This window comes from Polyergus mexicanus, unplaced genomic scaffold (assembly GCF_030449975.1).
Source record: "Polyergus mexicanus isolate NDT 795.1 unplaced genomic scaffold, iyPolMexi1.0 SCAF_24, whole genome shotgun sequence".
Lineage (NCBI taxonomy): Eukaryota > Metazoa > Arthropoda > Insecta > Hymenoptera > Formicidae > Polyergus > Polyergus mexicanus.
Genome location: NW_027223344.1, coordinates 4,868,661 through 4,890,649, shown reverse-complemented (window position 1 = coordinate 4,890,649; position 21,989 = coordinate 4,868,661). Strand labels below are relative to the sequence as shown.

Genomic DNA, 21,989 nt, shown 5'->3' with positions numbered 1-21,989 from the left:
GGAAATCAAAATCGCAGTATAATTTCAGCAAGTTAAAGCATCAATCCCACAAGAGAAGAAAAACTTTCATCAAAATTAAAAAATTCAATGTTTAATATCGAATGTCTTCTCTAAAAAAAAAAATTAGAATAATCTTATAAAAAATTTTTAAAATTAAATTTAAAAAATGTTTTTCAATTCGAAAAAATAATTAGTATCGCATCGATCCCTTTAATCGCCTTTTATCGTAAAAAATACATTTATGTTTATATTTTATTCCAATATTATACATATCAGTTATAAAAAAAAAAGAGAAAGAGAGAGAAGAAGAAGAAGAAGAAGAAGAAGAAAGAAAAAAAATAAAAAAAAGAAAAAAAGAAGAAGAAGAAGAAGAAGAAAGAAAGAAAGAAAGAAAAAGAAAAAAGAAGAAAGAAGAAAAAAGAAGGAGAAGAAGAAGAAGAAGAAGAAGAAGAAGAAGAAGAAGAAGAAGTAAAAATTGCAGAGATGTTTTCATTTTTTCAGAATAAGATGTATACGTCTAATCTATATAATTTACACTGAAATATATCTAAAATTTAAAACATAAATATAATACAATAAATAGCTTCTCTTAGAAATCAATGTCTAATTAAATAAAATTCTAAAATATCTAAAATAAATATATATTATTATGTGTATTTATATACACATATACATGCGTTTCTATCAATCTTTTCCCGTAAAAAAATCGTACTATCTTTCGCGGAATATAATATCAATGTTTTCAATTTAAAGATTTATAGAAATCACATCTACTGAACAAGTATACTCTGAGCATCCCCGTTCTGACCATTCCCTTGATCTTTCCGTAATTAGCGTTCGTCTCTTTCCGATCTGTTCCCTATTTAATCCTACGCGATGCTGTCGCGTATGCGAAACGTGACAGCAACGGTAATGTCGGGATCGTGTTCTATAGGTATCGTTAGCGCGTATTTACGTGGGTGCAAACACGCGAGGAGCATTCATGCGTGCGCGGACGCGCCCAAGACTCACACGGTGACAGGAGGGGATCGACCGTGTGACATCGCGCATGGTTCAGACACCAGGATGGTTCTTCCGGCGAGGGCATTTCCGGTGCTTCAGACAATACCACGGCGATGATGATCGTGACGAGAGAAGGCTTTCAACGAGCGACTCTCAACTCTCGACCAAACTATAAGGCTTCGCTTTCTATACTTCCGCGATCGCGCAGTGTACTTGAATAAATTATCGTTATAAAATGTAATTCAGTTTTTAATGGAAGATATTAATTGTATACGATACACACACACACGAAATGACAAAAGACGCGCATGCCAATAAAAATATTTATCGCGATGGAGATTTATAATTGATATTTAATTAATACATTTCAATATATATTGTACTTTCATCGTCATATCAGAATATATAATTTTAATTTAATAAAACGTATTTAGTTTGCGTGTGCAGGTTCTCTTAAATTATATTGCACTTATTTATAAAGAATATCTCGCCCGCGTCGATTTGTGCATCACAAATTTCTTTCAAAAATTGGATATTTACGCTTCTTTAAAAATTCCCAAGAATTTTTAATCGCAAACAACGCGCGCACGTGATAAAGATATCGAAGGCCATCGAGTGTATATTAAAATCTACGTTGTCGACATCGCTATCCTTTTGTATCGTCATTGTGCATTCGTGCGAACTCGTTTTTCCACGCAAGCATATGCGACTATGTTGCGAAAGAAAATAGATAATGTACGAGATTGTAAAAAGATCATTTAAAGAAGATCGAACGATAAAGTTAATATACAGTTCTTTAAGAATAAGAGACACTTTTCTTTTAAAAAGTAGTCCACGGTAAGTAAGTTTAATATTATCTACGCAACAATATTTTTCTAATTATTTCTGCTGAAAAAGTGCGTCGTTTTATGACGCGACGATATTTTCTAGATCATGCAATTATCACGCGCAATAGCCGAGCAGAATGTTCAACGGCTTTAGAAAGATGCTACAAAGAAGAAATAAAATTTTCTAGCTCAGAAATCATGCCGAAATTAGGTCACGGCTATATCTGTCCGCGAGAAAAGCCTCGAGAAACGCACTTTTCTTCTCTCTTCCTTTTTTTCCACAAAAAGTTACATCGCGAATAGAAATTATAATTAAATACAAAATATTTAATAATCCACAAAATATGTCGCCTCTTTAAAATTTAATATATTCAAACCTCTCGTGTGTGTGTGTGTGTGTGTGTGTGTGTGTTTTATCTTTTGCTTTCAAACTGTAAAGATTCGTTAACCTTTTACGATATAATGGCAAAGAAATCAGAGTGATTTTTTTTCTCTATGTTACACACATATTATAATATAAAATTATTTAAATTAAAAAAAAAATTTAGTTGTAAAAACTTGAGAGAATCATTTTTCTTGTTGCTAAGCCCAAATATTAGAACTAAAATAATTAATATAATTTAATTGTGATATCATCTTTCTATTATTATATAATTCTACAATTATTTATTAATTAACAAATTGTGTTTTTGTATATGCTACTACCGCCATCTAGAAATTATGAGAAAAAGTAAAGTACCGACAGTTGATCACAGAGAAACTCTCTACAAACGCGCTTCTTCGCAGATGATACCAGGATATATCGGTAAGGCAGAAAGTGCAACCAAAACACGGAATCGAGCTAAACACAGTCGACAAAAATTAACATTAATTCACTAAAATTATTGCGATAAAGCGATACGTACATATATAAAATATTTATAAAAAAAAATTACATTTTATCTTATAACAAAATAGTAAATAAAGTAGTAGATTGTTGCAGGGAACTGTTTTATCTACTTTACATGAATAAAAGAGACAGAAAGAAAGATACTACTTATATTAAAAAGTTAGAAAAAATTAATTTTCCTTTTATATCCACTAAAGTGAAATTATAATTTTTATAATTTGCCATTATGATAAATTGAAATATGAAGTTATCTAGAATTATCTCAATCTCAAGATTTTATCCATATACATATATATATTCCCTTTTTTTCTGGTTATAAACTAATGAATTAATACAAATAGTTTCAACGTCAAAGTACTTTACTAAATATAAAGAAAAAAAAAACAACAAACACCCGTTTTTCATAATGTTTTAAACTCGCAACTTTGTTATGTATGAGAAATGTTCTGTTTCATTTCTCGCGTAATAACGTTTTTTTCTCTTCATCGCCCTTTCGCGTTGCTGCGAAAACGAAGGGAATCGACTCCCGAGAAGGAATGGGGAAAAATGCACTTGATTCCTTTCGAACAATGTCGACTCGTTAAGGATGCACTGTCGAGCAGTATCCTGTCAGTAGCGACAATGCCCCATCAACAATTTCGACAAAGCGCGATTAATGTCGATCCTCCCGCTATTATACCCAAGACAACATGTTAATTGATGTTAAACACCGCATCTAACGCGTTTCCGCTGATACGAAGCGAAATGATTCCGATCGCGACAGTAAAATTATGCCAGCTCGTAATACGGGACAATTTATTGTAATTAAAATTAACGAAATTGTTTTTCAAATAGTTATTCATGCGTAGCAGCAACATTCGTCATATTTTATCGAAATTTGTCTTTTTCTACAGTATCGAATGATTATTGAAGAAACGTAGACTAACAATAAGATCATTGTTCCAATGTTTAAAAGTCTCAGTCTATATCTCATTTGAACGTACTTAATAATTTAGATGCGTATCTAAAGATAAAAATTTTTCTAAAAAGAAAAAATATATTAGAGCAAAGGATAATTATATTGGATGATTGCATAAGTTCGTGCCCGATTTTCATAGATGGCATTAAGTTACTGCATGGCGGAGTTCTATTGTTTTCGTGTGGTAATTGTTGCTTACACCGAATAGATGACGTTGTCTTATGTCAATTTAGCGTCAGACATTGTTCAGATAAGTCCATTTGTGCATAAGAGAAATCATTAAAAATGGAGAACGAAAGGTGCATTTGCGGCATGTAATGCTATTTCGGAATTTTGGAAAGGCGTGAGTGTTGGGATTGCACAAAAAAATATTCAAAGCGTTTATTTGGACCGCGCTCCTGCTCTCCGAACAGTCAAAAAGTGGTTTGGCAGATTTCGAAATGGTGATTTCAACATGGAGGATCAACCCCCCCGCTCTGGACGGCCTTCTGGCATTGATGATGACATTGTGCATGCCTTAGTGGAAAGAAACCCAAGGATTACAACTGAGGATATTGCTGAGAGGCTGAACATCGATAATTCAACCGCTTTTCGTCATTTAAAAAAGCTTGGATACATTTCCAAGCTTGATACGTGGGTGCCGCGTCTCCCGACTGAAAGGAATAAGCTGCAGGAGAACTGCAGGAGTCGCAATGGGAAATTCTACAGCACCCGCCATATTCTCCAGATATTGCGCCTTCAGATTTTTATCCGTTTCGATCTTTGCAGAATAGTTTAAATGGCAAGAATCTCAATTCCGAGGAAGCTGTCGAAAACCACCTTACAAACTTTTTTCAAGAAAAACCAAGTTCTTTCTTCAAAAATGGAATCGACGAGCTTATAGATGGTTGGAAAAGCATTGTAGAAAAGAATGGAGACTATATAATTGATTAATAAAAGTGTTATCTCTAAAATATAATCTATTGAAGTTTATATTTAAATCGGGCATGAACTTATGCAATCACCCAATATATTAGTAAAACTATTGAAAAATTTATATAATTATTACTCTGCTAAAGAAAGAAAGAGATAAATGCTAGAAACTTGTCAGAGGAAAATCAACGTCAAATTTTGCAGATATCTTGGAAATTGATAACGTAAAATATAATTTCGATCGTATAACAAATGGAGATGAAAAATATACGAGATCTGTTCGTGTAGAAACAAGATCATTGCGGAATGTTTTGTGGTCATCTCATGATCGATCTGTACTTACCTATTGGAGAAGCGGTGTTGGCCTCCCGAAGGCTGACAGTTTCCGGTTCGATGGCCGCCTCGTCCTCTTCGATTAACGGCGGTGGTGGTGCCAACGGTCGCGTCTCGTATCCCCAATGCTGACGAAAAGCACGTGCCCCTCCATCCAGACGGACGCGTGGTAACTCGACGAACATCGCGTCGCCCAACTGAAAGTAAAAGGGCCGCCCGCGGGCGTTAAATTGGGATCATCATGGGGAAGAAGCATTAATGAACAATGATAACCATGCCAGAGCGATTACGTGCCGAAAGACTTGATTTAAGAATACGTCGTTTCGTTTCATTAATGAGAACAGATTTATTCTGATAAAAGAATTGCGTGTATTAGAGATATGCTTAGTTAAATATAAATATTGCATCGAGGGTTTAAAAAGGCTTGCATTAATTGCACATTTTACGATTAAAACGTAGCGTAAAGGTATCATTATTTCAGCTGATTATAAAATGATGCAAATGTAATGAATTGATACGACTTATATATGTATATATTGTATTTAATGATTTCTTAACTTTTCCGATTCATTTTTGTCGATATGAAATACTAATTTGTATACGTGACAAAACAAACGTGATGTGTTTGTTTTTATGTACATGTACAGGATGAGCAAAATGATTTGTAATACCTCTGTGAAGAGTTTGAATCTCACTTTCAAAATATAATTTGTAAAATTAACGCTCACGCTAAAAAATAAAACAGAAATGAAAAAAGAATTGTTCTGATAACTTTTCAATTTTCAGGTAGAAATTTTCCAAGTCATCGTGGATTAAAACTTTTCTTCACAAATTTGACATTTTATGTATAGAGTATAAAAGATTTTTATCGAAAAGTGTGACGAGATCTAAACTGATCCTGATTGAAATAAAAAAGTTATCAATTATCATGTAAAAAAAAAAAATGTAAATCTGTTACTTTATATTTTTGTATTTTACATTTAATCGTTGAAATTTTTTTTTAACGTGTTAAAAATTTTAAAACTTTAGGAACTTTATGGAAGCGCCAAAAATTCGAAAAATAAATTGCCAATTTTATAGAAGTGATTATAATGAAACAAGCTGTATCGCATAAACTGGAGCTATTTGCGCAAACCAGTACTTTAAGGGGCAATAAAAACGGAATAATCAAAAGTTCATTAAATCACTTTCTTTAAATTAAAGGCACCTGTCGAATATTCACGAATAATTATCTCGTTGAAAAGAGCGCAACGATACGTTGAACAAACTTACTTTATATCAGACGTATATTAAATTGAACTAAACATCGTGAAAAATTCCTTGACGAAGACCTTTTAAAATGTCAGAAAGCAGAGATTAAAAGATACATACAATATATTCTTCGTTTCAATTGCTATTTTATTCAAGATTCTCGAATCTATTTTCTTCTTAAATTAAAATTTTTATTTCTTTCCCCCTTCAGAGATCTATCGATTATGAATTATATTTTAAGTTTACGATTCGTACTCTTCGTATCTTAAATCTTCGAATCCATAAAATCTGTCAAATATTGAATTTTGACATATTAAAATTCTTGAATTTCGGTGAGAGATTTTTCAGTTAAAGCTTTCCAATTCTATTATTTCAAATCTCGACTTTGCTCCCCACCGATCTCTTCATCCCTCTGGGAATAAAAAATAAAAACGAGAACGTATAGCAAAAGTTTCTCCATATAATATGCATTCGTTGGATTCTAAAACTGGACACTCACGTAACCGCGGATGACATCCATCGTCGTGGCCGCGGGTTAACGAATTCGCGTCATCCAATTAAATGCATCATACACGATGTCGACGAACGATAATCTAATGCACACTTGCAAACGTCGTCTATAATCAACTGCATTGACAAACTGCCTATGGGATATATCCCAACTATCAACTAAGACGCCCGCAAATCGTTCGTGAACGATGCTTATACGATATGTCCGCATTAGGCTTTCGCAAAAAGACGAGACTCGCGAGAGAGATCGGAGTTATTTGGAACAGAGGCGGATGACGACTGGAGCGTGTCTGGCGATTTATCTTGGAATATCGTAGATTGACCTAACGACAAGCTGACGTCACTAATTAAAGCTCGTTAAACGTAGAACACGAAATCCCAGAGTCGGTAGATCATTCTTCATTTTTTTCTTTTTATTCGTCAGTAATTCTTTCTTTCTCCCTTTTCCCATGCGCGTGCTCTCATTGTCAATTATTTAAATTTTTCTCGAAATATCCGACGTTTTGTGTGCTAATTGTCGGATTATTGAAGTTTCGTGAAGAATTTATAATTTGAATTGTTTCGCTACGCGGTGGCGTTCGAAGAATTATGTGCACTTTCCAATGTGTGATTTTAATCAAAATAAAACACTTGTCTTGCATGCAAGGCACGTACGCAGTGCGTATAACGAGGAACAGATCCAATGAATAATTATACACTGATCAGTTGATTAATTTATATCTGATAATTATGAAACTGCGAAACTTTCCTTCCGCGTTTTTCCCAATTCTTCCTGTTCCTTTCGATAATTTCCTGTGGAGAATATTAAGCACATTGTATTACAATTAAATTATCGATTTTACTTAATATATTAAACTATTATTCGAGAATGAATGATTAATTAAAGATTAATGATAGCAGATTCTTTTTATGCTGAGTATGAAGAATTTTAAAACATCAAAATAAAAAGCGTGAGCCTTTAAAAATATCTAATTAAAAAAAAAAATAATAAAAGTATGATCGTATAAAAGCATTTTAAAATATTATTTAAAAACTACATAATTTTCTTTTTAGAAAATAAGATATATATACATTCCATAAGAAGATATTGAATAAAAAGAATACATTCCACTTCTTTAATTTTCGGATCACACACAAAACGCAATATTCTTATAAATTTTGATAAATTCCAACGCCAGCCAATGTTATAACTCATGAATCATTAAGATTAAATACTAAATAGAGATCACAAGCAGCCATTTATTTCAATCGCATCAAAGTTCATTAAAGCTATCGCATTCGTTAACCGGCTCTGCTCCATTTTGCCGACGCGGGCACATGTCGGACAATATGAACGAATTCAAAGGCGAAACTTCATTTTCGGACCGATCAATTAAAGAAGAGAAGATCGAATCGTGCACTGCAATTGCAGTTGACGCGTTAGGTGCAATTAGCAGGTCGGCGCGAACGAATGTGTCCAATTACGCGAGGAACGATCGGTCAGTCTCGAAGAGCGTCGTCGACCAATCAACAATCCACAACCACAGTGACAATTAGTAATCGCTTTTTTTTTTTTTTTTTTTTAACAAGTCGCACGTGACCCCTTTCGTCGCTCGTTGAGTACTTTAGATAACATAATTGGTCCTACATTGCAAAACGTAATCGATCGAGCCACAAATCTTTATTAGCAGAACTCTTACAATATTTAGATCGCACACACACATACACACAAAATAAAATTATTGTATAAGTAACAAAATTAAAGAGACAACAATTACTTATATTTACAAATAAAATTTTGAGGAAAGAAAATATTAACGGACTAGTGATAAATTCTTATTGTGTTTCTCTAAAAAGCAAAAGACAGTTGCCAAATCCTTGTGTCAACTTTCTTTAAAAAAATTTGCTGTTGATTCAGAAAGAGAGAGGTAAAGAGAGAGATATCAATTTCAAATAAAAACTAGTATATTTATAATATGTCAAGAATCTTATTATTGACTTATATCATAAATTGCGCTTATTTACCGTTCGTCCACGTCACATTTATTGACGACAATAATAGTAATTCTATTTCTAGGTAAATAAAGACGAGATTGGCCATTAAACCTTTGACGATCGAATCGTCACTCGACGGCAAAGTGCACAGACAAAGAAAAAAAGATTCTACGAAACTGAACACATACACGAAAGAAACGAAAGACAAAACGGAAGACAAACCTTGGTCATATGGGATAAGAGATGCAATTGCATCTACTGAGATACGCGAATCCTAGAAAACGATGATGTACAATGAAAACACGCAAGAGTACAGTGTGGAATTGAACGGAACGATGCTAATCGAACAGGAGATTCGATTCCTAATAAAAAAAATTTCAATAAACATATATCGCAGAGATAAATTAATTAAAAAATTTAAACACACATATAGATGCGTTCAATATTAATCATGCCAATTGTATAATGTATAATATGCAAACGATTAATAAATAATTATTACGATATATATCCTATATTTCTTTTGAAATCAAGAAATACGAGAACATCAAAATTTAGCTGCCGCGCTTTGTAAAATGCTAACGAGATGGCATAAAATTATATTGTTGTTATTCACATCGCAAGAACAAATTTTTGCTAATTTAATTCAATCTGACTCAAATCTCTTACGTTTGTTTTGTCTCTTCTCCTTTCATCGTGTTCTTCTCGCGTCGTCTTATCGTGGGTTCGAAAGCAACGAACAATTAATTTTGTCCTTTAATTCGCGAAATAACAAAGACATCAAAGGCAAGAAGGCTCGAATTAATCTTCGTATTACGCTTTGCGATGCAAATCCAAATTCACGTTTCTTCGTGCGCCCGTAGATGTTAATCAAAACCTTTGCGAGATATAAGAGTATTTAAGAATGTGAAGAGTTTTAAGAAAAGACAGAGCAAACAGCTATGACACACGAACGAAACGAAACATCGATGCATTAGAGAGTAACACCGAGGCATTAGCAGAAGATAAAAAGAAAAAGGAACAAACCTTGTTGGGCGACTTGAACATACAGGCGGTCCCGGCGAATAGCTGCGTCCAAAGGAAAGATATAAATCGATTACTAATCGCATTCACTTTTTGTCCCGGAGGATCCAGAGAGATCAATTATACTGGTGGATCTTTCTGGATTATTTTTTCTTTTTTGTATACACGTCTTAAGAAAAACCGTATGTTTGTTAGAATCGCTGAAAAGTTATTAAATATAATAATAGAAGAAGTAAAAAAACAATATATTATTTTTATATTCCCGATAATTAAGAATGCACAGCTATTATAATGTTGCGATGCATTGTAAATTATAATACTGTCTAATTTTATATAAGTTATACCTAATTTATAATTGAGCTATCTAATTCGCGAGATTCAAATAGATTGCACATTAAGTCGTCAGAATTGTCGATTTTTATACATAATATAAAAATATATTATTATTTTATAATTATATATGTATAAATAAATAAATAAATGCACACACACACACACACTAATGAAAAAAATTTGTCGTACATAGGTATATTAATAGTTATGGGTATATTAATAGTTATAAAATAAATATTACATTATAAACTATTACATTTAATTTATACAATATTTATATACGTATTATATCTATTTATAATCCTGTCATCAATATTGTTTAAATATCACGTAATTAAAACTAATTTGTGCTTCAATCGATAATTAGAATTACAAATTTATTTTTTTCCAGGGGAAGAGAATTGTCTCATTGTCAGAGAAATGTTTCAAGTGCATTGGAATGCATCGCGAATGCTTTATGAAAGAGCGGGTGGCGAAGAAAAACCTTCATATAGCGATAATTGCGCCGAGACTGTTATAAATGAAAAAGATCAAGAATAAAAAAAAAAAAAGTGTGCGCCGTTGCCTCGAAAATGAATTATAGTCGCCTTGCGAAATTCCTCTTTCAGGCCTTCGTTAACCCCTCTTTGTTCTTGTGCAGACGTACGTGCCGACGAAATTCATTTGACGTGTGCTATGAAAACGCGGTACACACGTAGCCCGACATTAATCGCTAACCTTTAATTCGACGCAATAAAACACATTGAAACGCGATTTAATGCGCCGCCGGCGACGCCAAATGCGAAAAAGTATTACATCTTAAACACATCTATCGTCGGCGTTAGTACAGTGCGCTCTTAGCAATGAAAGCTTTAAGAATCATTATGATTAACCGCCCACCCGTGTCTCGTAATTTATAGTTTGCAACATCATTGTCCCCCTGCCTATATTCTTTTACGGACCTTAGAAGAAAAATCTGTTTTCACAGATCTGATTCATTTTTATGAAACGAATATAATATTATAATAATTGCTGAAAGAAATAAGTAATGATATAAATCTAATCATCGATTAACATGATAAAACAATGGCATACAATTAATATCTTACTTTATGTATTATCGCGAACTCAATAACCGGTATTATTCTTGTTAGGGTTGCACGAGACCCGAGACAAGACAATATTCGCAAAAATATTGTATTGGTCTTGAAAATTTTAATCTTGTCTCGGTCTTGAAAGGATTTTTCTATCAAAGATCTTGTCTTGTCTTGTCTCGCCTTCATTTTTATTAACAGTTTTTATTTAACACTAAATTATTTGTCAGCTTGATAAAAAACAGAAAATAGTAAGTATATCTGATTTCTTCTGTTATCCGAAGCGCCGAGCACGATTTTCGTTTGTTCTTTACCGCGCATGCTCGCGTCTCGATTGCGCAGACGCAGTCTAAAAACGAAAACCAAGTTCTTCCGCTGGACATGCAAACATTTCCGAAAGTCATAATGAAAGTTCGGAAGTAAGTGCAGTTAAACAATGCGCATAGAAAACTTATCTGGATTAAAAAAACATTTGAAGAAAGATCATAGAAAAGTATATGAAGATTTATTTGGATTAAAAGCAATAAAAAATAAAAGATTGTCAGAAATAACCGGATAATATAAGAATAATATAAGAAAAACAAAAAGCGATAGATATTATATTTTTAAACGTAAGTATGGAAATTAAACTTTATAAATTAAGTAATATAAAGTAATTAATTTGCGCTAATTTTATGTCACATTAAAGTGTGTAATGATAATGATGCGCAGGCTCTTTAAATTTAAATATTTTAAAGTTTTTAAATTTATAAATGTTTTTATTTACTAACAATAAATAAAAATTCGGAGATCGGGAACAATTAGATAACTTTTTTTAAAAAACCAAGACTTCTCGATAAGATCAAGAATCATGATAATTTGTTTTGGTATCGTCTTGATAATTAATTAAAAATCTTGTCTCGATCTTGTCTTGAAATTCAAGACTAGATCAAGACAAGACCGAAACTAGTCTCGGTATCTCGTGCAACCCTAATTCTTGTACCATGATTTTGCACAACTGTTCGCATTTGTAAAACGTGCTTGTCAGATTGCGAAACGTGATCGATTTTCGAAAAAAAGAATCGACTCAGTATGCGTCTCGTTAAACTCGATCCTTTGATACGAAGCGATCTTCGTAGAGACGTGGCTTAGATCATCGCATCGAGACAGTTCCGTCTTTGATCCATATGATTAGTCACTCTCGATTCGATTACGCGCGTGTCACGTATGCCCTCTTTTCTCCCGTTATCGATCTAGCGATAATATTGAAATCGATTCACGTCCCAGAAGTGTCTTTTAGTCTTGATAATAATGCACGCACGCGTCCATTTATCGCATTAGGCTTTCTTGCCGCGTTTGCTATCTATTTCCCAGCCATCATTTCTGACGTCGACTAATTGAAAAAGTTTCCTCAAATAACGGATCTCACGATGACGAGAGCGATTGGAAGAAAAATATTTCGCAAGATTTTCATGCAAGTTATTTGTCAGAACAATGCTTATTACTTGACAGAGTGATGTTCAATAAACGATTAAAGTGGAAGACGATTAAACATTTTCTTGCATAATCTATGTCTTTAAAATAATTAAAAAAAAAAAAAAAAAAATTATAAAGGTAAAGTTGAAAAACAGAGAGAGAGAGAGAGAGAAAATAAATATCAAAATTATTTTTTAGTTTTGTTATTTATCTACAATTGGATGTTCTAAAATTATTCTATATATCTGAGGAGACCAGAGAGTTGCGATGCGGTTTTGTCACATTATAATTTTCGCACCGTACAAATGTTACAATAATGAAAACGCTTACCATTTTGACGTATGCGACCAAGCTTCACGTTTACAATACATTATAAGAAAATTTCTCGATATGCTCGTAAGCGACACAAAATCGTTGCAACGGGATATTTGTCCAGCGTAACTTTAATCATCAAACTCTCTCTCTCTCTCTCTCTCTCTCTCTCTCTCTCTCTCTCTCTCTCTCTCTTTTGCCACTGCAGTCTTTCTTCGAAAAAGAAGAAGAGAAAAAGAGAGAAAGGGAAAAAGAGTAACGACGCGACGACTCTCCAACTCGAAACGAAGTGAAAAGTTTGCTATTTATGTATTTACTGAGAGCTTCGTGTTGTATACCATATGACGAATCCGCTAAAGAGAAAGCTTCTGAGAGGAATAGACACAAAGCGCGACAAAGAGAGGGAGAGAGAGAGAGAGAGAGAGAGAGAGAGAAAGAGAGGGATGTAGGAAAAGCGTGAATTTCTAACGAGGAGCCGCTTCACCAGTCGCTCGGCGATGAAGCAACTGGTGAATATCTCGAGCTCGTGCGATTTTCTAAATAAAGCCAATAAACAACGAGTATGGTATCGAGCGATAACAAGGATAACATCTCTTTATACGTATATATGTATTATATATACTCTATTTACAAACGGAATGTAACTAAGAGATCTAAGAGCAATAGATACATTATATACATATTATGGATACATCATTAAATTCTTTCTTATTTATTTTCTTTAGTTATTTAGTTTCTTATTTTATACATATATTGTACTATAGTCAGTTTAAATACTTGAGTAAAAAATCTTAACCTTTTTCATCCCAGAATCGTTTTTAAAAAGGAAACAATATCGATTTAAAAAAGAAACTACCAATCATTTATGTATATTTTCGCAAAAAATATTTCCCTGAATTATGCATAAAAATATCGATACCTAAAAGATATTTCTACCTAGGATAAAAAGTTGACAGCACTTTTTGCGAATATGATAATATATTCGTATCATCTTCATTTTCTCGAGATAGCAGTCGGCCTGAAGAGATTTTTTTTTACCTCATGTAATGGTCGTTTACAAAACCCGCCCTGCTGAGGGCAAGTCTCGTTAAAAAGTGCTGCGAGCTACTACGAATTTCTAAAGAGCTACTTCAAGTATCAAAAAGTGGAACAAGTCGAGAGGCTGTTGGCCTCATCATTTTTTCAACTGTGTCCTAGCGTGTCTGCATGTTTAAAACAGATCCATTTTTGAGCAGAAACTTAGAAAGAGAAACGAGAAGAATGTCGATAACTTTATTACTAGAAAAATATTGTATTGGGTGATTGCATAAGTTCGTGCCCGATTTAAATATAAACTTCAATAGATTATATTTTAGAGATAACACTTTTATTAATCAATTATATAGTCTCCATTCTTTTCTACAATGGTTTTCCAACCATCTATAAGCTTGTCGATTCCATCTTTGAAGAAAGAACTTGGTTTTTCTTGAAAAAAGTTTGTAAGGTGGTTTTCGACAGCTTCTTCGGAATTGAGATTCTTGCCATTTAAACTATTCTGCAAAGACCGGAACAAATAAAAATCTGAAGGCGCAATATCTGGAGAATATGACAGGTGCTGCAGAATTTCCCATTGCAACTCCTGCAGTTTTCAGCTTATTCCTTTCAGTCAGGAGATGCGGCACCCACGTATCAAGCATGGAAATGTATCCAAGTTTTTTTAAATGACGAAAAGCGGTTGAATTATCGATGTTCAGCCTCTCAGCAATATCCTCAGTTGTAATCCTTGGGTTTCTTTCCACTAAGGCATGCACAATGTCATCATCGATGCCAGAAGGCCGTCCAGAGCGGGGGGTTGATCCTCCATGTTGAAATCACCATTTCGAAATCTGCCGAACCACTTTTTGACTGTTCGGAAAGCAGGAGCGCGGTCCAAATAAACGCTTTGAATATTTTTTTGTGCAATCCCAACACTCACGCCTTTCCGAAATTCATATAGCATTACATGCCGCAAATGCACCTTTCGTTCTCCATTTTTAATGATTTCTCTTATGCACAAATGGACTTATCTGAACAATGTCTGACGCTAAATTGACATAAGACAACGTCATCTATTCGGTGTAAGCAACAATTACCACACGAAAACAATAGAACTCCGCCATGCAGTAACTTAATGCCATCTATGAAAATCGGGCACGAACTTATGCAATCATCCAATAGTTTGGCTAAAATATATAGCGCTGTATAATCTGACATTTCTCTTTCTGTCAAAAAAGTTCTCGACAACAATAGGTATTTCAAAAAATATAATAATAATTATATATAATTATTTTCTCCATTCAACGCACTCGCGCGATTTTTAGGTCAATGTATTTATCATAAATACATAAATAAAAACGTACAATACGTTTCTATAAGCGACTTTCGCGATAATTTTGTAACGCTAAACAAAGAAGAAAAATATTATTGTATTTTACCGCGAATAGAATACCAACCTCTTCCTATCAGCCCGATAATATCCCATCCGGCTTATTTTTACCCCTGTCATTCGCCGACGCGATGCTCGAGGCAGGCCTTATATAAATGCACCCTATCGCTACCGTTCCTCCTCTATAAGCACCCCCTCGATCCTCGAGCCACGAAATATCGTGACCTTCTGATCTCCGGCGGTCTCTCGCGCGCGCGCGCGTCTGGCAGTTAAGCTTCGTTCTGTATATTCTCTTTGGTACACATTGCTGGCATTAAGCCGAAGAGATTATTGCGTAGCGGCAGCATTCTATCCCATTCGAGGTGCTCTTTCAGAGATCGGTGGATTTAATGTTCTTAATAATACATTCCGCAGTGAATAATATAGCGATGAGATTAAGAAATTGAATCGTTTAATCAGCAACGGATGGCACATAAATGTGAAGAATTATAACGTTACAAACCATCAAACGTGCAAAATAATATTGCGGATAAATTTTAATTACGTTGCTCTCTGGTAATTCGATAAATTATCGCGCGATCCGTAAAATTTATAATGAAATTTGTGCAATGTAATTAAATAATCCTTTGGAACATGGTTGAATTGCAGAAATTAATTATGCGACAATGTTTAATAATTTCTGTTGCGCGGGAGAGATTATGTTAAAAAATTATCTGCTCAAAAGCTAAGCGTTCCGTTTGCCCATGAATAATGTATGCAGCGTGTGTTACGTTTCTGTGCGCGCCGTGTATTCTAAAATTATCCCGTACAGCATGCAAATTGGACATCTGTGATTTTCACAGATTATACGAGTCCTCGTCGAGACTCGGTTGATTTTCAAGTACATATAGATATACGTACGTAACTACTTATGAAACGTGGGATTTTGTAGCTTAATTTAATAAAGAGGCGCTTTTAAGTGCGCGCATCTGCTTTCTCTTGCAAGAAAATTCTCTCTTTTCATTCTAATCCAAATCTTCTTAGAAAACCCTTAATACGAGATAATACTTTAACGAATCTTTCCCTTTTCCAGTATGTGCTATGGGATCTGTAAATCTGCCTTTATGCATAAATTCCACTTACGCTTCTTCCATTTTTTTTTCTTTTTTTTCGTTATAAAATATCAAAGCTTTGTAAAAAAATTATTACAAAAGACACGTTTCATATAAAGATTGTACGTGTGTATGTACAATGCCTAATATATTATCTTGAAATATTATCGTATAAAAATATCTCTTCTCTCTTCTTTAGAATAAAAAGATAAATACTGTACATTCTCTCTCTCTCTCAAATTTTTCAAATTAATTCTTTCACGAGTACAGTAAACTATATATAATTGATGTCTACTTTTTATATTTGTTTTACGTTAGAGAAAATAATTATATTGTTAAATACTACAATAATATTTACATTAAATGTGAGGAGAGACTGATGCGTTATGAAAACTTATTTCACTTCTCAACGATAAACTGGCATCGTGACACATTTCGGCAATATTACGCCGAGGCAGAGCAATGTAGAGAGCGTTATTCTCGTCGCCTGAAAATCGGAAGACAGAATATGGGGCGGCAGCAGACGGGGGTGGTCAATATTTCAAACTATCGCGCAATGCCTCAATTACAATTTATAATGAGTTTTCGCCCCTCCCCCCCTCTCTCTCCCCACCCCTTAATTACAGACGACATCCTCATTCGAGAATTACTAGGAGGCCGAAGTTAAACAAGCTTTCGAGATTTACAAGCTTTTCCACCGACAGTTCTCTTCCTCCTTTCTCTCTTTCTCTCATTCTTCCTCTCTCACTATCGTAGTCCGACGAATTTCTGGGCTCCGCCCTCTCTCCGGGGTGATACCGGTGGTAAGAGGAGCTCGGAGAGACGATACGAAAGGGCGAAGTCGATTTATCTAGCGGGGGGAGTCGAGGAGGCTCTTAAGTCCCGAATCCTTCTAGGATCCCTTTCACGAGGTACAAGATACGTATAAGGCACATCTCGGATAGTCTACGAGTCGAGGAAACCCGAGAAAAATCTCCTCCGCTGAAAATACGTCCCGTACCTCTTCTGCGATCCTGAAAAAAACCTTCGCTTCGGAAAAAAGGATCGAACGGGGCGCGCGCGCCGATGAGGTCGATTAGGGAGGAAGAAACGTTTTCGACTCCGGCGAGCCTACGAGTCGACGAGATCACATTCGCGAAATAGATAGACGACTGGCTGAAACGATTCTGATACCTCATTGATCAATTCGTGCGTGCGACGGAAAATAAGATGCCTCGGGAGAACACGAAGATCAAAGTATCGCGGATGATGCTCGGGATATCGTATCCGGGTTATAAGACAGTTCGAAAGGAAAAATTCGATAGCACGGCAAACGATCAGTGCGAGCACAAGAAGCAAATAATATGGAAGAAAAATTAAAAAATGTATCTACATACATGTGATTCAGTTCGATGTATGTGTTATATGTGTTAATAACGAAGCGATATTATTTTCCGTAAGATAACTTTCGTTAAAAAGAGAATTAAAAATTCAAGATTTATCGATAACATAAAGAGAAAATAATTTCCATCATTACCTTATTCATAATGATATATATACCAGGTATATAAATATGAAACCGGAATTTTTGTATAGAAAATACACGTTTATTGTATGAAAATGATAAAAAATATTTTATTCCAAGTATTGCCCATTGCTAGCTATACATTTTTCCCATCTCCCTGACAATTTGTGGATGCCACGCTAAAAAAACTGTTGCTCCTTTGAGGCAAACCAGTCATCGAGCCATTTTCGTACATTTTCGTAAGAAGTGAAGCGCTGCTCGGCAAGTGCGTGTCCCATCGATGCAAATAAATAGTAATCGGATGGAGCCAAGTCTGGTGAGTAAGCCGCATGCGAAAGTATTTCCCAACTAAACGCCTCAATCGTTTCCTTGACCGGTTTTGCTGTGTGTGATGGTGCATTATCGTGAAGCAAAATCACTTTGCGTTGCCTTTTTTGATATTCTGGTCGTTTTTCACGCAAAGCTTGATTCAAATCGAGTTGTTGTTGCGTTTGAGCGTCATCCTCATCCAACAATGTTTGCAATTCGCTGTCTTCAAACTTTTTCGGTGGTCTTCCACGTTCTTCGTTTCTCATGTCAAAATCGCCACTTTTGAATTTTTTAAACCACTCAAAGCACTGTGATTTATCAAGAGCACGCTCACCGTAAGCTTCGACAAGCATTCGATGCGATTCTGCAGCAGTTTTCTTCAAATGGTAACAGAAAATCAATGCTGTCCGCAAATAGTTTCCAGGCACAAAATTCGACATGTTCAACGTTATTAAAAGCTATGCTGTTGTATGAAACTTGTATTGTTGTGAGTTGAAAATCTTTATCAGATGTCAAAACAAGAAAATGGCGCCAATGACGCGGTTTGACGGTAACTACATTGACAGCTAGGGCCATCTATGGGCAAATTCCGGTTTCATATTTATATACCTGGTATATACATTATTATTATATAATATAAATTTGGAACGCTGCGATATTATTACAAAATAGCAAGAGGCGGTTTATGTATATTATACAATATTTTGTTTACAGTAAGATGTAATTTTTGAAAAAAGAAAATAAAGAAAAAATGGCATTTGCGTAAAACTCTTAGCGTATATAATGTTAGCTATACGTATCTTTAACAACAAAATAATTATGCAACATCTACACGAGATCTTAACATTAATTTTACCGATATATTTTTAACCCAAATGCAATGTAATAATTTGTAAATTAAATATCGTCAAGAATCAATTTAGGACAGTCAATCTTCGTTTATTATCGCTTTTCCCCCACAAGACCCATATATTACATATTCTTAAAAATAAAAAAAAACAGTATAAAAAAATAATTTAAGAATAAATAAGAATATCGGAAAGAAACTAAATGCGCGTGATATACAAATAAGAAAAGACATAAAAAAAATCGCGAATGATAAAAAAAAATATAGATAAGCTTCAAGACAACTTGGACTACGTCAAAGGAACAGACGCATTTAATCACGAATATTTCATTCCTCTCACGTTTAAACGAGGCCTCATAAACGAGACGAAAAGGAAAACGAGAAGTGGAAGAACGGAAAGTAAAAGAGAGCGAAAGGGGAAAAGAGAGGCGGTGACTTAATACACAAAAGCGCCCCGTTAACCTCCGAGGGAACGATTCTATAGATGGGGGTTACGTTTTCTCTCTGGCGTGTCGTACGTGACGAGTACGAGAACACGGGTCACGCGAAATCTGCAGAATTCGTTGACAGATGGAAACACATGGCATGGAAACCGAATCGATTTTCGCGCATCAAGAATTGTCACGACGCTGTTGATTTGAATAGCATCGTCGATTAATTAACGAACGTGGACGTTACGTGATTATAAAAGGAGCCTGCATGTTCGCGCGTCAAAAATCTAAAAATAATATGATTCGTAAGAATATCTTGAAGAGGCGAATTAATTTAAAAAAAAAATCATATTATGTCAAATGATCGAGAAAATGAACGAGTTAAAAAAATTATGATACGAGCTACTTATTAAAGATTTCAATTAAACGATGTATCTATATGTATTTACATAAACCTGTGACTTTTGCAGGAATTGGAATATTCTGAAATAATTATTAACGGAAGATATTAAATTGTGAAGAATAAAAAATAAATATTACAAACAAAATTAACTTTTTCATATCGACAATGGAAATTTTTTTTTTGTAGAAATTTCTTATTACACGTATGGTTAATCACTGATTGGTTCGGAAAAATATATTTGCGAGATAAAAGCCGGGTTTTAACGTGGAACAAGCATTTTAGGGGCTCAGAGAGAGAGAGAGAGAGAGAGAGAGATGCAATTGGTTTGCGTAGATGGGAAGCAAGGAAGATATTCTTGGGTGCATCGAGGGAGCCATTATCGAGGGATGAAAGCACAGAGAGGGTGCGCGCTATCTTTCGAGACACCCTGTGCATAATTTATCGCCAGAATGAATGAAGTTTGACCATGCGTATCGAGTCTAACGGCGATGCATAAATTGGAGCGGACGAACAATAATAATATGCCATTGACGAATCCGCAGGAAAAAAAAAAAAGATTAAAAATGCATCTTTTACCGAAAGAATATTCAAACAGCGCCGCGGTAAAAAATAGTGTAATTAAAATAATCGTCAAAAGGAAAGATTTCTGTCAATCCTATATAAAGATAAACTTAAAAAGGTATTCTCTATAAAATATACAGGGTCCCATTTTAATCTCCTCAGGCAAATATCTCCAAAACCAAGCCCGGAAGAGAAAAATGTTTCAGACAAAAGTTGTTTGGTTACAGATGGTACCATTGGTTTGACCTTGGAAAATCATTTGAAGGTCATGTGAAGGTCAACTTTAAAATCTTAAATGGAAACCCCCATTTTTTATTTAGTATTCTTGTAGCTGACATCGAGAGCTTTCCAAAACACTATAATAAAGTATTTTTTTTATTAAGTACTTTTTGAGTTATTTTAAATTTTAATCTGACATATTTTGATATAAAAAATTAAATATCTCGTAAAATATTTAGTTTTCGATAATCTTACCGTAATACTTCTATGTACAGAATAATGAGACAAATCAATTAGTATAAAAAGAAAAATTGTTTTGAAGAAAATTATTTACACTTGTTTGCGTTCGCTTACCCTAATCTGCATTACTTACGTCTCCGTTGTTTCGCGTTACACGACGAGCGTACGCAACTCATGATCGTAAAGTCGATGCTAATGGACCAACACAACTAAAGCAACGAAAGCCTTTGCTTTTTACGAGTTGCCGCGTTTCCGGATCGCAATAAAACGTTATAACAAAAGCGCAAGAATCGCGACGAGGCACCGAGTGTCTCGAAATACCACCGACATGTCAAAGTGGAACAAGTTTTTTAATTTTATCAAATTTTTTATTAGGCACCATAAAGATCATATTGAAAGTCTGTAGGAAAGAGTAACTATTTCCCCATCTCGTTTTGCTTCCTTCGATATAGGATTAAAAGCGAAAATTATTTAGAATTATAACTTGTTGTAATCGACTTTTCGACATTGTCACGCGCATTTAAATTTTCATCTTGATACCTCGTGATGAATCGCATCTCATCTCGATGAGTCACAGTAGGAAAAAAAAAAAATATTAGCTACAGAGTTTCAGTAGTTTAGTCAATGAGACTTTCAAGTTACGTTATTCCGGAAAAGAAAAAGACTCAGGTCACAGACTAAAAAAAAAAATCTTCAATGGCCGTTAACCCCGTTCCTTCGAGCTGGCCTCAGCGACAAATAACGAACTAGGGTCCTGGATCCCTTGAATGTGATTACACGTTGAAGAAAGGGACAAGAGAGAAACAGAGAGGAAGAAGGGGGGACAGGCCGGGCGCTTGTCTTGATTTAGTAATAACAAGGCAACGGTAGTGGAAATGTGCGACTGACTAGATGAAGTTCGCCGACAAAGATAGCGACAGACGAGACGGAAGGGAGACGAGACGCAACACGAGATGAGAAAGCAAGTTCTCAAACTAAGGAACTGAGTACACGACGAAGGTACTAATCAGGGTCTCGCGTCTGTTTCGCAACGCGATGAAACACCGGGAGAGATATTCCTGCGACAGACTGCTACGTCAAATCTACCAAAATCTTTGCGAGTCAAGTTGCACATCTGGATGATAATTC

At 34.7% G+C, this 21,989-nt stretch overlaps 1 protein-coding gene across 3 annotated transcripts in view; it reads right to left on the bottom strand.

Annotated features, from left to right (window-relative positions):
* Raskol (Ras GTPase-activating protein raskol) overlaps positions 1–21,989 on the bottom strand; it is a 201,709-nt gene that overhangs the window by 158,134 nt on the left and 21,586 nt on the right. For all 3 annotated transcript variants that reach the window (XM_070313501.1, XM_070313503.1, XM_070313504.1), the window contains exons 3-4: positions 9,683–9,724; positions 4,932–5,118 (exon numbers count right to left, since the gene is read on the bottom strand). In XM_070313501.1, coding sequence (XP_070169602.1) covers positions 4,932–5,118; positions 9,683–9,724 — 229 coding nt within the window. The remainder of the gene's footprint in view (positions 1–4,931; positions 5,119–9,682; positions 9,725–21,989) is intronic.